This window comes from Symphalangus syndactylus, chromosome 22 (genome assembly GCF_028878055.3).
Source record: "Symphalangus syndactylus isolate Jambi chromosome 22, NHGRI_mSymSyn1-v2.1_pri, whole genome shotgun sequence".
NCBI lineage: Eukaryota > Metazoa > Chordata > Mammalia > Primates > Hylobatidae > Symphalangus > Symphalangus syndactylus.
In genome coordinates this window covers 75,076,788-75,091,133 of record NC_072444.2, presented here as the reverse complement: position 1 = coordinate 75,091,133, position 14,346 = coordinate 75,076,788, and the positions used below count along the sequence as shown (strand labels likewise).

General features: G+C 61.7%; 1 protein-coding gene across 3 annotated transcripts in view; it reads left to right on the top strand.

Moving 5' to 3' along the window:
* Positions 1 to 13,810, top strand: part of ELFN1 (extracellular leucine rich repeat and fibronectin type III domain containing 1) — an 81,704-nt gene extending 67,894 nt beyond the window's left edge. For 2 of the 3 annotated variants that reach the window (XM_055261150.2, XM_055261149.2), the window contains exon 3: positions 10,206 to 13,810. In XM_055261150.2, coding sequence (XP_055117125.1) covers positions 10,499 to 12,985 — 2,487 coding nt within the window. In that variant the 5' untranslated portion in view covers positions 10,206 to 10,498 and the 3' untranslated portion in view covers positions 12,986 to 13,810. Of the gene's footprint in view, positions 1 to 8,282; positions 8,400 to 10,205 lie in introns of those variants that run through there. The other variant, XM_055261151.2, reaches the window with a different exon arrangement.
* Positions 13,811 to 14,346: the final 536 nt, after the last annotated feature.

Genomic DNA, 14,346 nt, shown 5'->3' with positions numbered 1-14,346 from the left:
CCTTGGACACCTAGACCCTTGCCTGGCTTAAGCGACGCGCTTTCCGACGGTGGCGGGAGGGGGACCAGTGTTCCTGGAGAGGGTCATCCCTCCTCTCCCGGGGCCAGCCAGCCACCGGCACCCCACATCCCTGCCAGCGCCAGAGCAGGGAACCATTGCAAAGTGATTTCTCCCTCCAGCGGCGCCATACATCATGTTTTTTAATTTAAAAGATGCCCCATGGAAGCATAACAGACCATTAAATGTTTGGGTCTCTAATTAATTCCAGAGCAGCCTGGGGCTGGGGCCCAGAGGTAGGACAGCAGAATAAGCCTGGCGCACCCCAGGAGGCAGCACTCAGGGCCCCAGCCCCAGCCCTGAGCCCTCCCCACTCTGGTTGGGAGGAGGCAGAGGGGACCAGGCACCCCCTTCCCCACCTTCCAGGGCCAGGGCCTTGGGGAGGGGCTGCTTCACCCAGCCCTGGGCTCCCACTCCGGGGCCTGCCTCTGCATATTCTGGGGTGAGGCAGGAATCTGCATTTTTACTTTTTTTTTCTGCAGTCAAATGCTGTACCCCTGAGCTATACCCCCTTTACTTTTTTTTTTTTCTTTTTTTTTTTTTTTGAGACAAGATCTCACTCTGTCACCCAGACTGGAACACAGTGGCACAATCACGGCTCACTGCAGCCTCGCCCTCGTGAGCCCGTGGGATCCTCCTGCCTCAGCCTCTCAAATAGCTGGGATCACAGGTGCACACCACCACACCCAGCAAATTTTTTTATTTTTTGTAAAGTTGGGGTCTCACCATTTGCCCAGGCTGGTTTTGAACTCCTGGGCTTAAGCCGTCCTCCTGCCTCCGCCTCCCAAAGTGCTGCAATGACAGGTGTGCGCCACCGTGCCCACTCCAGGAATCTGCATTTTTAAGTAGCAATGGAGTGCTGTTGCCGCCTTCCTGGGCCTTGCTGTGGGGGAGTCTCAACTTCCTGGCTAGACTTTCCCATGCTGAGCCTCTGTTTCCCCATCTGTCCAATTGAGGTAACACTAACCTTTGCCTCCCTGAACCCTGGGGAGGGCTCTGCGTGCGGGAGGCGCTGCACACCGGCAGACCTTCGAGGAAACAGGAGCTTTTCTCTGTTGCACACTCGTAGAGTGTCCTGCTCTTGGGGGCAGGCCAGGGGGAGCCCTGTGGCTTCCATGAGTTGTGTGGATGGTCCAAGATCCCATGGTAAGGTCGTCAGGCACTCGACACCATTCCCACAGCCCCTTGACCTTCCCCAGCACTCACTGAGTCCTTACACAGTGGGGACGTGGTGTAGGCAGCGGTCGCCTCCGTTCTACTCCCCAGCCCAGCCTCCTGGAGGGCAAGGCCGAGGTCAGGGGCCTGCTAGACCCAACTCTGTGGCCATGTCCCCAGAAGCCAGCCCCGCCGAGTCAGCCCTCCCAGCCCCAGCCTTGCCTGCAACCCCCGCCAGCCTCCCCTGGACGATAGGATGGGAGCAGGAAGCGGAAGAGAGGGCCGGGTCTGGGGGGCCATGAGGGAGCCCCTAGAGCTGGTGAGATCCCTCTATGGGCCCCCCCGTGTGGGCACCAGGGCCGGCAACTGTGCTGAAGGAGAACCCACATGTGTCCAGCGTGCGGCTCCGTCTCCCATACTGCCTTGCACTGACCTTCCCTCCCCTACCGAGGAGGAAATGAGTGTCTACTGGGCACCCCCTTGTACCCAGCATCATGCCAGGAGCCTTAAGTAACTGGTGATGCATCCCCCACCACAACCCTGGGAGGCAGACACCATGACGATCTCTGTTTGACAGATGAGGGGACTGAGGCTAAGAGAGGTTAAGTGACATGCCCAAGGTCACACAGCAGGCGCACGGCAGAGCCAACACCATCTCCTGGCCCACGATGGTTCTGTGTCCCCTGACGCAGCAGGTGCACAGGCGGGCCCTCCACCTGCTCCTAGCTGGGCCAGGTCACCATGGCAGGCCTTGCGGCTTGAGGCCCAACTGCCCTGATATGCCCATCACAGCCTCATGGGCTCTGCGGCAGAGCTCAGGGAGACAGACAGGGCGAGAGCCAAGCTGCAGAGGCAGGCAGACGTTAGCAGTAAACATGATCTATCGGCAAAACATTGGAATGATGAAAAGTTATCGATCTATAGCTTTCCAACCATCTCCCCACCTCCCCCACACGTCTGGCCCTCTGCCCACCTTTCCCCCTGGAGCTGGAAACTTCGCTCCATCAGCAGAATCCTCAGTCCAGCCCTGGCCCCGGCCCCAGACCAGCCCTGGCCTCTCATTTGGTTTAAATGATCGAGACGAGGAACAATATTTTTAGACAGACGCACGCCCGTCCCAGCACGGCTGTTGTGATTATGCAAATCCAGTCGTAAGAAGTTTAAAAGCCTGGAACCACCATATTTCTTGATTTCATTAGTGATGACACAGGCCACGGAAGGAACTTGCTGCCCACCTCACACGCACTGTCCCCATCGTCCCCTGGGGGACAGCGGGGTGTTCTCTGCAGGGGCAGTGTGTGTGAGGCTGATGATGAGACGTCATGAGGGCTCCAGCCGGGCAGACACCAGGCCCCAGACACAATCCCAAGAGTCCTTGGAGGCGTCTGGCTCAACAATTTCATGTTAGGATGGGGAAACTGAGGCCCGGAGATGGGAATTGGAGACCTGGGACTCTGGCTCCGGCCTGGATGCCTGGCCTCTCCCGCTGTGACCAGTTTTCCCAGCAACTCCAGTACTTAGAGGGGAGAGGGTCTCCCAGGAGAGGGTTCTCGGAGCAATGCTGCACTCTCTCCTCCCACCCCTTCTGAGCAGAGAAGCCCAGGGAGGGGAGATGATCTGGTTAAAGAACAGGCTCCTATCCCAGCACTCAAGCCCTTCCACCTGCCCCCAGCTACCCCTGCAGCCCCACCTCCCGCCAGCATTGCCCACCACTGCCTGCGCCCTGGACACCCCACCCTCCCTGGAGGGGCCTCCTGCCTCCATGGCTTGAACACACTCCCTCTGCCTGGGATGCCTGTTACCATCCTCCCCTAACTCCTACTCCTCTGCTGGGGCCCTTCGAGCAGCAGCTCCTGCCAAAGCCCTGCCTGGTTACCCCCCATCTCGCACACCTCCCTAGCCCAGCCAAGCCGCCTCTTTCCCTGCAGGCCCCACTGTGGTCTGGTTACCCCCCATCTCGCACACCTCCCTAGCCCAGCCAGGCCGCCTCTTTCCCTGCAGGCCCCACTGTGGTCTGTAAGCCCTTCAGGGGCCCCGTGGTTCCTAAATGTCCAGTGCCTGGCAACCCATCTTCAGTGGACAGAGCAAGGCCAGGAGATGAACATGGACCCTCCTGCTCCGGGTCTCGGGGGCACGGCAGGCGGTAGACCCACTGGCCCCTGGCCCTGAATCCCAGCAGATTCCAGCTGGAGTCGGGGTCTTTTCTGGTGTCCGAGGGGGGTGGGTCCCACTCTCAGATGCTAAGCCGCTCGCCCTCCACCCATCCAGGAGAGAGCTTCTTCAGGAGGTCGAATATGCTTCAGAATCTGTCCTTTTGAGTGTTGCCTCCACCTTCAACGTTCCCTGAAGTGGCCAGCTCATTCCGTCGGGGGCATTCCCGCTCACACCACCTCCCCACAGCCCTGCCCTCTGCGCCAGCTCCTGCTTGAACACCCCTGCTGATGGGGGGCTCACTACCTTTCACAGCTTGTTGGACAGAGCTCTTTAGCAACTGGGTCCCAGGAGTGCTCCTGTTTCCAGAGGCCACTGGCGGTTGCTGCCCCTTCTCCACCCTCCAGACAGGCCCAGAGCTGAGCACATTTCCAGGGTCACCTGGCCTAAAGTCTGACCCCATTCTCTGTTCTCCCGGCTTCCGTGTCTGTCCCCTGATCAGCACTCTCTGATTATACATAGGGTATGCTGGCCACCCCTTCCATCACCCTCCAGGCCCTGCCTGTGGGAGGCAGAGCCGTCCCAAGATGGAAGCGTGGTAGGCTCAGGCGGTGGGTGGGCAGATGCCTCCAGGACAGCCGGGGTCTCCGTGCAACAAGCAGACCTTGCCATCGGCTGTGAGTGAATGCAGTGGTTCTGGGAGCCCATTTCCCCAACTAGCCCAGGCGACCTTGGCCAGTCCCTTCACTCGAGGGGCTTCCCACCCAGACCATGGAGGGCACGTGGTCCCATGTCCCATGACGTGGCCTGTGGTGCTCTTATGGCTGCCCAGGGCCGGGCACGTGGAGGCCTCTCTCCATCTGGGTGAGGGGCATCAGACACTGAAGCTGGTAGGGACGTGCACAGACCAGATGAGACCTGGTGGGGTGTGGCCCAAAGCTGAGATGCAGGACCCCCTGTGGGTTAGGGTTAGGACCACCTAACCCCCTGTGTGCACCTCATATCTTTCCTGAGGGGGTAACAGCTCCTATGGGCTTGACCAAGCATGATGTGGATGGCCGGGTGTGGTGACACACACCTGTAATCCCAGTGCTTTGGGAAGCTGAGGCAGGAGGATGGCTTGAGTCCAGGAGGCCAAGGGTGCAGTGAGCTATGATTGCACCACTGCACTCCAGCCAGGGCAACAGAGCGAGACCCATCTCTTTAAAAAAGTACAAAAGGAAGTTAATGTTTGTGAGAAACCACAAACTCCCTGGGAGGAGTTGTCTTTACTCCCATTCAACAGAAGAGGAAGCAGAGCTGGCGTGTCCCAGCCCGCATGCAGCGTGGTTCGAGTCTGTCCAGTCCTGGCTGCCGGGCACCGTGCCGGCCCTGGGATGCCACAGCAGTGACCAGGACACACAGCTCCTGCCCTTGCGGTGGCAGAAGCTCCAACATGAATTAAAAGTAAATAACCAAGCAGAACATCAGGGAGAGAGAAGTGCCAGGATTTAAACTAGGTGGGGGCTGAGAGTGAATTTGGGGTGCAGAGAGTGAATTTGGGGTGCAGAGCAGGGAGGGCTCTTGGGGCAACGCTGCTGCATCTCGGAGTGAATGATGGGAGGGAGCCGGAGCTTCCCAGGCAGAGGGGCGGCTGGTGCAGGGTCTTCAGCCAGGAAGGGGGCGTGCACTGGGGGACTGGGAGTGAGAAGGGGCGGAGGCCAATCCGGTGGGTCCTGGAGATCGTGTTTGGAGGCCGGATTCTCCTCCACGTGCGAAGGACTGGATGCCCTCCGGGCTGCGTGGGGCTGCAGGACCACCTTGGTGGTTAGTGAGGCTCCCTCCAGCCGTGGAAGGAGAATGGATTGTGGGTGCCAGGAGACAAGGTGCAGCCATGGGCGTCGTCCCCGCCGGAGGTGGGTTTGGCGGCGGTCGTGGTGGGAGTGGAGTGATTCCAGATGCTTCTGCAGGTGGATTAGATGCTGCTGGAGTTGGACCAGGTGTTGGGGGAGGAAAGAGAGGAGTCCAGAATGTGGCATCAACTTTTGGTGGGGGAATGAGGTGGATGGTGAGGCAGTGAGAAGCCAGCGGGGACAGGAGTTTGGAGTAGCCACTTAGACGTGACAGGGGAGAATATTCAAGTCGGGGGCAGCTGAGGGCCTCAAGATAGACCGAGGGTCAGCTGCACAGAGACAAGAGCACAGGGCACAAGACCCCCTGGGAGTGCTGGGGAGAGGAGGCGGTGAGGACCCAACCTGGCCTGGAACATGTGGAGTCGGGGTGAAGGTGAAGGAGGCTGGACAGAGAGGGCGGTGGCTAGGATGCTGGAGTGGAGAGGGTGGCAGGAGGGAGCCGGCAGCTGCGTGGGCCAAGGGCTGCTGAGAGGCTGAGCAAGACAAAAATGGGCCCTGGCAGGGCAGAGGTCGCTGGTGGCCTTGATGAGAGTGGCTCAGAGGGCCCGAGGGGGGATGCTGGATGGGGTGGGGCTGAGGATGGAAGAGGAGGTGAGCGAGGGGGATGGAAACCGCTGGCGATCCTTCCAAGAAAACCTGCTGCAATGAGGCAGAGGCCGGAAGTTACGCAGTTCAAGTTGGCTTGTTTTATGGAAGGTTCTGGAACTACGAGTTCCAATACAGCAGCTACTAGCCACGTTTCTGGCACTCCAGAGCCATAGGGGACCTGTGGCCACCCTGTTGGACAGTGCAAGTACAGAACCTCCGTGCATCCAAGAAAGCTGTGTGGGCAAGATGGCATTGCAGAGGGCTGGAGGTATCAGACCCGAGGGGTGCCCATTCCAGAGGGGCCACGACCTCTGCGTCTCCCTGAGGCAGGAGGCTAGGCCCTGGGAGCAGGTGCAGACGGGCTGAGAGGAAGGGGAGTTCCTTTCAGGCAGTGGGGAGCAGCCCTCCTGAGGGATGCCGCGGGCCTGCTGGCCTCCCTGGGGCCTTGTGGTCCACGCCCATGCGAGCCTCTGGGTCTGAGGCGGCAAGTGTGCTGAGGAGGGGAGCAGGGCTGGGGCTGGGTCTGTGCAGGACAGCAACGCCCATGTGGGGTCTCCACACCCACCCTCCGTGCCAGCCAGTACTCCTTTCTAGAAACGTCGTTTAATGAGCCGATCACTGGACGCGGGGTGCAGCGGCAGGTGTGAGTGTGCATCAGCGAGGGCACAGGCTGGTGGGACATCGAGAATGACTGAGTGAGCGAGCCCAGCTGGAAAGGGCCTTGGGGGGCCTGTGGTCTGTCCAGAACCTTCCTAGGTGATTCAGCTTTTCTGTTTCCTGTGCCAGGTCCACAGCCTCTGCCCTTGGGGACTCCCAGACCCAGGGTGCCTCGCGAACCCCTCCTAGCACAGCACCGTCCAGCCTCTCCCCCCAGCCCCTGACAGGAGGCTGCACAGGGCTGACTCACAGTGTGACCTCGGAGAAGTCCTTCTCTCTCTGTGCCTCAGTTTCCCCGCTGTAAAGTGAGCTGCCGAATGAAAACTTTGGGGCCCCTTGGCTGGGCATGGTGGCTCACGCCTGTAATCCCAGCATTTTGGGAGGCCAAGGCAGGTGGATCACCTGAGGTCAGGAGTTCGAAACCAGCCTGACCAATATGGTGAAACCCCATCTCTACTAAAAGTACAAAAATTAGCTGGGCATGGTGGCGTGTGCCTGTAATTCCAGCTACTTGAGAGGCTGAGGCAGGAGAATCACTTGAACCCGGGAGGCAAAGGTTGCAGTGAGCTGAGATTGCGCCATTGCACTCCAGCCTGGGTGACAGAGCAAGACTCCATCTCAAAAAAAAACTTTGGGACTCCTCCAAAGCTGGGGGCCATAGAGGGGGCAAAATCCATGCCTCCTAAGGGGCTGCGGGCCCACGCTTCCTTCCTGGCAGGGCACTGGCCACACTGGGGAGTCACGCCCACACGCCCTGAAGATCTCCCTGCCCAGGACATTGGCAGTGAGGCCAGGCTGGGGGTGGGGCAGGACTCCCTGAACCCCTACAGGACAGGCTGCTGCTCACCTGGACTCTGGGGCAGGGGCCCAGCAGGAAGGTGAGGGCTGGACACTGGGCTGGGGACGGCCTGCCTCCCTCATCACACAAGCTGCCCAGCCTGATGGAGGAGGGCTCAGAGCTGGGTGGGGAGGTGAGGCTGTGTTCCAGCACCACTCCCAAGGAGTCTGATGCACAGATTCTTATACTCACAATGGGGGGAGTGGGGCATGGTGGTAGGGAAAGGGCGGGCAGGGGAGGAACGAGGTGAGCCAGGAAGGGGGAGAGAGTGTGGCGCCCAGCCAGGCCCTGGAGATGTCGGCCACCAGTGCACACTTAGAGCGTGTTTCCTGCATGCATGCAACATGCCAGACATACAGACCCCCATGCACGTGTGAACATGAGGAGGAAGTCTGGGGGGCTCTGAGCTGTACCCGTGCCACCCACACCTGCCTCCACCTAGCCGCAGACGCACCAGAGCCCCAGGCCTCACTGCCCAGACAGGGTGCCCTCAGTGACACCTGCTCTGCCCAGTGCCCCAGTGAGCATGGCCTGTGCACTCATGTACACAATCGCCCGCCCTGTGTACACATCTGTGCACACACATCTGTACACACACACAGACAACCTGGCACACACGAGGGCTCACGTGTACAAACACGTGTGTGGGTGGACGTGAGTATACATGTGTCCACAAACACACATGCACACACACACGTGAACCCCATGTGCACGCAGCCCTCCAGCCCTCAGCTGTGGGCCCAGGAGAGCCGGGGCAGCCCCAGGCCCCGAAGCCTCCTCCCTGTGCCTGTGGTAAGGGCTCTTAGGCCCTGTAATCCTCCTTACCTTGACTTTGGGTTATTTTGAGCAAGAGATTAAAGGTGATTACGATTGTGGCTGAGGCGCCACTCTTCCTACGCGCTTCCTGCGCGGCCGCTGGCCAGACCCGCCCTTCCGGAGGCCGGGCACAGCCGGACGCCATCTGCCCCACGCCCTCGGCCCGCCCCTGGCCAGCACGCGCCTCTGCCTGAGACCTGGGCCCGCAGGAGGCCTGGGAAAGCTAAATCCCAGCGTTGGCACAGGTTGTCTGGGCACAGTGGAGGGATGGTGGGGAGGGATGGAGGGGCTGGCGTGGGTGCGGGCTGGCAGGTGCGCATGGCGTGACGGTGACCGAGACAGTGCTGACTCCCGTGATGGTGGATTTCACATCCAACCAGACCACGTGGGGACCCCATTTTCCCAACCCAAGCAGCCTCCCAAGCCATTTTTGAGTGGGCCTAGCCAGGTCCCGCCCGGCTGGGCTGGGCGTCCCCTGGCCACTCCAGGCCAAGCCCTGGGTTAGCTCCCCAAGGCCCGCTAGGACCTCGCTGCATCCCCCATGCCATCTGACTTCTCCCTCTCTTTAAATCAGAAATAGACTCTTCTCCAGGAGCCGGAACAAAATTGTTCTTTATGAAGTTTCCAAAGGGAGGAAAAAACCCATTTTACATCATTATATTTTTTTTCTCTAATGTAAACCGCTTCAGTGCAGACTAGTTGCAAACGTCAATATCAGTGAAATACACCCAGCTGGCTGCCCGCCAGGCCACGGCTCGGTGACAGAGGCCGACTGTAAATCCACATATTAACAAGCAAACACACCCATTTCTCTATCCTGCAGGGAAAACACAGGCGGCCGGGAGGTGAGGCCGCACACCACGGGCCCCCTTATCTCGAGGGCGGTGGTGGGGGGGTCCGTGGGGGAGCAGGAGCCCAGCGGGATGCCTCGCTCCCCGGACGCACCTCCAGCCCCGTCTGCAGGGTCCTTCCTGCCTGGGGCTTCCCTGCCTACAGCTCACTGGCCACATCCTCTGTGTCCAGGTTCAGCAGACACAGAGATGGGGAAGGCACCGTCCTGCCTGGAGACCCTCAGGGTCCAGTGGAGGCTGAGGAATAGAGCAGAGGACCCCGTATGGTGGTGGGGAGGATGGTGGGAGAGGCATCTGGCTCCCCCGAGGGACCTCGGAGCTGTCCCTCTCCCAGCCTGGGGAAGATGTGTGGAGCCTGGAAATTCTCAGCAGAGCAAGCGGCCCCCTTCCTTCCAGAAGGGAGGCAGCCACATTCCACCAAGGTGATGTGCAGACAGTGCCAAGTCCCAGTGCCAGGTAGACGCCCTCAGAGACCATCCAGCTGGCTCATTTGGGGAAACCGAGGCCCAGAGGGGGCACAGCGTGCCGGGGACACAGGGCAGGCGAGCTCAGACTGAGACCTGGCAGACACGAGTCCCCAGACAGGCCAGAATACCTCCCGGTGCCTCCCTCCCAGAGGGCTGGAGAGGAGCCCGTGCCCCGGAAGGATTCTGTGTCGCGGGCTGGGGACCCTGTGGCGAGTACGCGGGGCAGCTCCTACAGGCGGCTCCAGGAGCGTTGTGGCCGGGCCTCCTGGGAGCAGAAGCCCCAGGTGACAGGCACCCTGCCCAGTGAGGGCCTTCACACGCGCATCCCTGGCCGCAGCCAGCCGGCAGAAGCCCGGTCACTCCTCAGCCAAGCGACTTTAGGTCCGAGTCCCCTGCCTCAGTTTCCTTATCTGACCGGGGTTGCGCCAAGAGTGAAATGGGCTTCAGGGGCCTTGATTCTGGGCTGTCAGTACCTTGTAACCCGGCCAAGCAGGCCTCTCCCCGTCCATTTTGCAGATGAGGAAACTGAGGCCCGAGAGCCGAGGAGATCCCTCCACGGGAGGGTGAAGCATTTCCTCCGCTATCCTGACCTGTCTCAGGACCCCCAGGAGCTTCTGTGTTTTACAGAACAGATTCGGGGGGCTCAGCGGAGCAGGGACTCAGGCCATGTTCGGATGCCACCGCTGTGAGATGCCGGCCATCCCTGACCGCTGTCTTCTCTTTTGTCTTGCAGCAGGAACGTCGGAGCAGGAGGAGCCAGTGGAGCCGTCAGGACACCCAGGCCCATGGGGCAGGAGGCCTCGGTCACCGCAGGACTGGGGCGGAAGACGAGAGGTGGCCGGCTGTGAGGGAGGCACCCTCCCTCCCCGCGCTTACGTCGCGCGGCCATGCGGTTTGGGACAGGACACCCCTGAGAGTGCAGGCACCTCCCCCTCCCGCCCCTCCATCCCTTTGGGGGCTGCCGCCTGGCCCCCCACCTGGTCCCCCTTGGCAGGCTGAATTGGGGCTCCCTGCAGGGCGGTCCCGATGGCCGGGCGTGGGTGGGGCGCGCTGTGGGTGTGCGTGGCGGCCGCCACCTTGCTGCATGCTGGCGGCCTAGCCCGCGGGGACTGCTGGCTGATCGAGGGCGACAAGGGCTTCGTGTGGCTGGCCATCTGCAGCCAGAACCAGCCGCCCTACGAGGCCATCCCGCAGCAGATCAACAACACCATCGTGGACCTGCGGCTCAACGAGAACCGTATCCGCAGCGTGCAGTACGCCTCGCTCAGCCGCTTCGGCAACCTCACGTACCTCAACCTCACCAAGAACGAGATCGGCTACATTGAGGACGGCGCCTTCTCAGGCCAGTTCAACCTGCAGGTGCTGCAGCTGGGCTACAACCGGCTGCGCAACCTCACGGAGGGCATGCTGCGTGGCCTGGGCAAGCTGGAGTACCTGTACCTGCAGGCCAACCTCATCGAGGTGGTCATGGCCAGCAGCTTTTGGGAGTGTCCCAACATCGTCAACATTGACCTGTCCATGAACCGCATCCAGCAGCTCAACAGCGGCACCTTCGCCGGCCTGGCCAAGCTGTCGGTGTGCGAGCTCTACAGCAACCCCTTCTACTGCTCCTGCGAGCTGCTGGGCTTCCTGCGCTGGCTGGCCGCCTTCACCAACGCCACGCAGACGTACGACCGCATGCAATGCGAGTCGCCGCCCGTCTACTCTGGCTACTACCTCCTGGGCCAGGGCCGCCGCAGCCACCGCAGCATCCTCAGCAAACTGCAGTCAGTCTGCACCGAGGACTCGTACGCGGCTGAGGTGGTGGGGCCCCCACGCCCGGCATCAGGGCGCTCACAGCCGGGGCGCTCCCCGCCGCCCCCGCCTCCACCGGAGCCCAGTGACACGCCCTGTGCCGACGACGAGTGCTTCTCCGGGGACGGCACCACGCCACTGGTGGCCCTGCCCACGCTGGCCACGCAGGCCGAGGCCCGTCCCCTCATCAAGGTCAAGCAGCTGACCCAGAACTCGGCCACCATCACCGTCCAGCTGCCCAGCCCATTCCACCGGATGTACACCCTGGAGCATTTCAACAACAGCAAGGCCTCCACCGTGTCCAGGCTGACCAAGGCCCAGGAGGAGATCCATCTGACCAACCTGTTCACGCTCACCAACTACACCTACTGCGTGGTGTCCACCAGTGCCGGGCTGCGCCACAACCACACCTGCCTCACCATCTGCTTGCCCCGGCTGCCCAGCCCGCCCGGCCCGGTGCCCAGCCCCTCCACGGCCACCCACTACATCATGACCATCCTGGGCTGCCTCTTCGGCATGGTGCTGGTGCTGGGTGCCGTCTACTACTGCCTGCGCAGGCGGCGGCGCCAGGAGGAGAAGCACAAGAAGGCCGCCTCGGCGGCCGCAGCTGGCAGCCTCAAGAAGACCATCATCGAGCTCAAGTATGGGCCAGAGCTGGAGGCGCCCGGCCTGGCCCCGCTGTCCCAGGGCCCGCTGCTGGGCCCCGAGGCCGTGACGCGCATCCCTTACCTGCCTGCCACCGGCGAGGTGGAGCAGTACAAGCTGGTGGAGAGCGCGGACACCCCCAAGGCCAGCAAGGGCAGCTACATGGAGGTTCGAACCGGGGACCCTCCGGAACGCAGGGACTGCGAGCTGGGCCGGCCGGGCCCCGACAGCCAGAGCTCAGTGGCCGAGATCTCCACCATCGCCAAGGAGGTGGACAAGGTCAACCAGATCATCAACAACTGCATCGACGCGCTCAAGTCCGAGTCCGCCTCCTTCCAAGGCGTCAAGTCGGGGCCCGTGTCCGCCGCAGAGCCGCCGCTGGTGCTGCTGTCCGAACCGCTGGCCGCCAAGCACGGCTTCCTGGCGCCCGGGTACAAGGACGCCTTCGGCCACAGCCTGCAGCGGCACCACAGCGTGGAGGCCGCCGGGCCCCCTCGTGCCAGCACCTCGTCCGGCGGCTCCGTGCGCAGCCCCCGCGCCTTCCGGGCCGAGGCCGTCGGGGCGCACAAGGCCGCGGCGGCCGAGGCCAAGTACATCGAGAAGGGCTCCCCCGCGGCCGACGCCATCCTCACTGTGACGCCCGCGGCCGCCGTGCTGCGGGCCGAGGCCGAGAAGGGTCGCCAGTACGGCGAGCACCGGCACTCGTACCCCGGCTCCCACCCGGCCGAGCCACCTGCGCCCCCCGGGCCACCGCCGCCGCCTCCGCACGAGGGTCTGGGGCGCAAGACCTCCATCCTGGAGCCGCTCACCCGGCCGCGGCCCCGCGACCTCGCCTACTCGCAGCTGTCCCCGCAGTACCACAGCCTGAGCTACTCCTCCAGCCCCGAGTACACCTGCCGGGCCTCCCAGAGCATCTGGGAGCGCTTCAGACTGAGCCGCCGGCGGCACAAGGAGGAAGAAGAGTTCATGGCCGCGGGCCACGCGCTGCGCAAGAAGGTTCAGTTCGCCAAAGACGAGGATCTGCACGACATCCTGGACTACTGGAAGGGCGTGTCGGCCCAGCACAAGTCCTGAGCCCCCCCAGACCCGCGATGCCCACTGGACCAAAAAGGACGCCAGATCCACCCAGAGACTCAGCACCAAACCCAACACACGCACAACACCACAGCAACTGTGACAGCCGGGGGGGGGCCCTGCAGAGGCGAGGGGGGCGTGGGCGGGGACAGACTAGGGGGACACGTCCCGAGCTCCTGTGGCCGGTCCTGGGATGCGCTCACCGTCCCGGGCGGCACGTGTCCACACACACGCACACACGCACACACACACACGAGGGACTTCGGAAAACTGTGTCTTAGGGATGGGGGGTGGGGGTGGGGATTTTTTTTCATTATCTTTCCTCTTTTGAGTCTTCTCTGCCTTTTCTTTTCCTCTCTTTATTTTCTTCCTTTTTTAAAAAAATATAATAAAAGACAAGTTATTTTAAAAAGACATACAATGCCGTCCGTGGGGGGTGTGGCCGGCGTGGCCGCCTCGGGGCCCCTCACGTGATCTCCTCGGTCCGTGGTTTTCTGTGGATTCTCTGTCCATCCGTCTCTTCGTTGCCGCCTCCGGAGTCCACCGCAGAGGGGCAGAGTGAATGCCGGCGGCCGAGTGGCCTCCGGGACAGGTCCTGGAGCCCTGCTGGACTCAGGGTGGGTGGAGGCTGTGCCTGTGGACGGCCGGGGTGGCCGGGAGGGCCAAGGGCTGGGAGGCATGTCCCCCAGCCGAGCCCCCGTGTACACTGTAGTCGTTCTATTGTACAGAAAAAAATATTTCTATATTTGCAATGTTTGCTGTAAAATGAGAAAGAAAACAGACTATGTCTACTTAAAAAAAATCTGCAAAGGAAAAAAAGTCGAATGCTTGTTTGTCCTGGGTTTTTACTGTGGGTTTCCGGGAAAGAGTTGAGGTTTCTTTTATGTCCCGTTTAGGGGGTGGTTTTATTGATTTGGCCCTGGGCTGGGGCATGCTGTGTCTCTTGGCGAGAGCGTGGTGTGACCAGGGGGGTGCACGTGGGAACCCTTGGGAGGTGGGCGGCCCGCACTGGGCTGGAGTGTGTCTGAGAGCCGGGGTGGACAGGGCAGGCGGGAGGAAGGGCGGGAGCAGGGTCTTGGTGTGGTGGATCCGCGGTGCGGGGCTGCTTCTGTGTGTGTCTGACTGTGCGTGCCGGTGGGGTGTGTGCAGAACTCAGCAGCCGCAGGGGTGTGAGTGGGCCTGGGACGCCAGAGACTCTTGAGTGAGGTTCCGGGTGAGTCGATGTGGGTTTGCATGTGAGTGAGTGTGAGCGTGAGGTGGTTGGAGGGTGCGTCTGTGTGAGGGCGGGTTCCCCTGCTGTCGCCAGAGCCCCACCTACAGAAAGTCCCCAGAGACCCCTAATTCTTTGGGGGTCTCTCAGG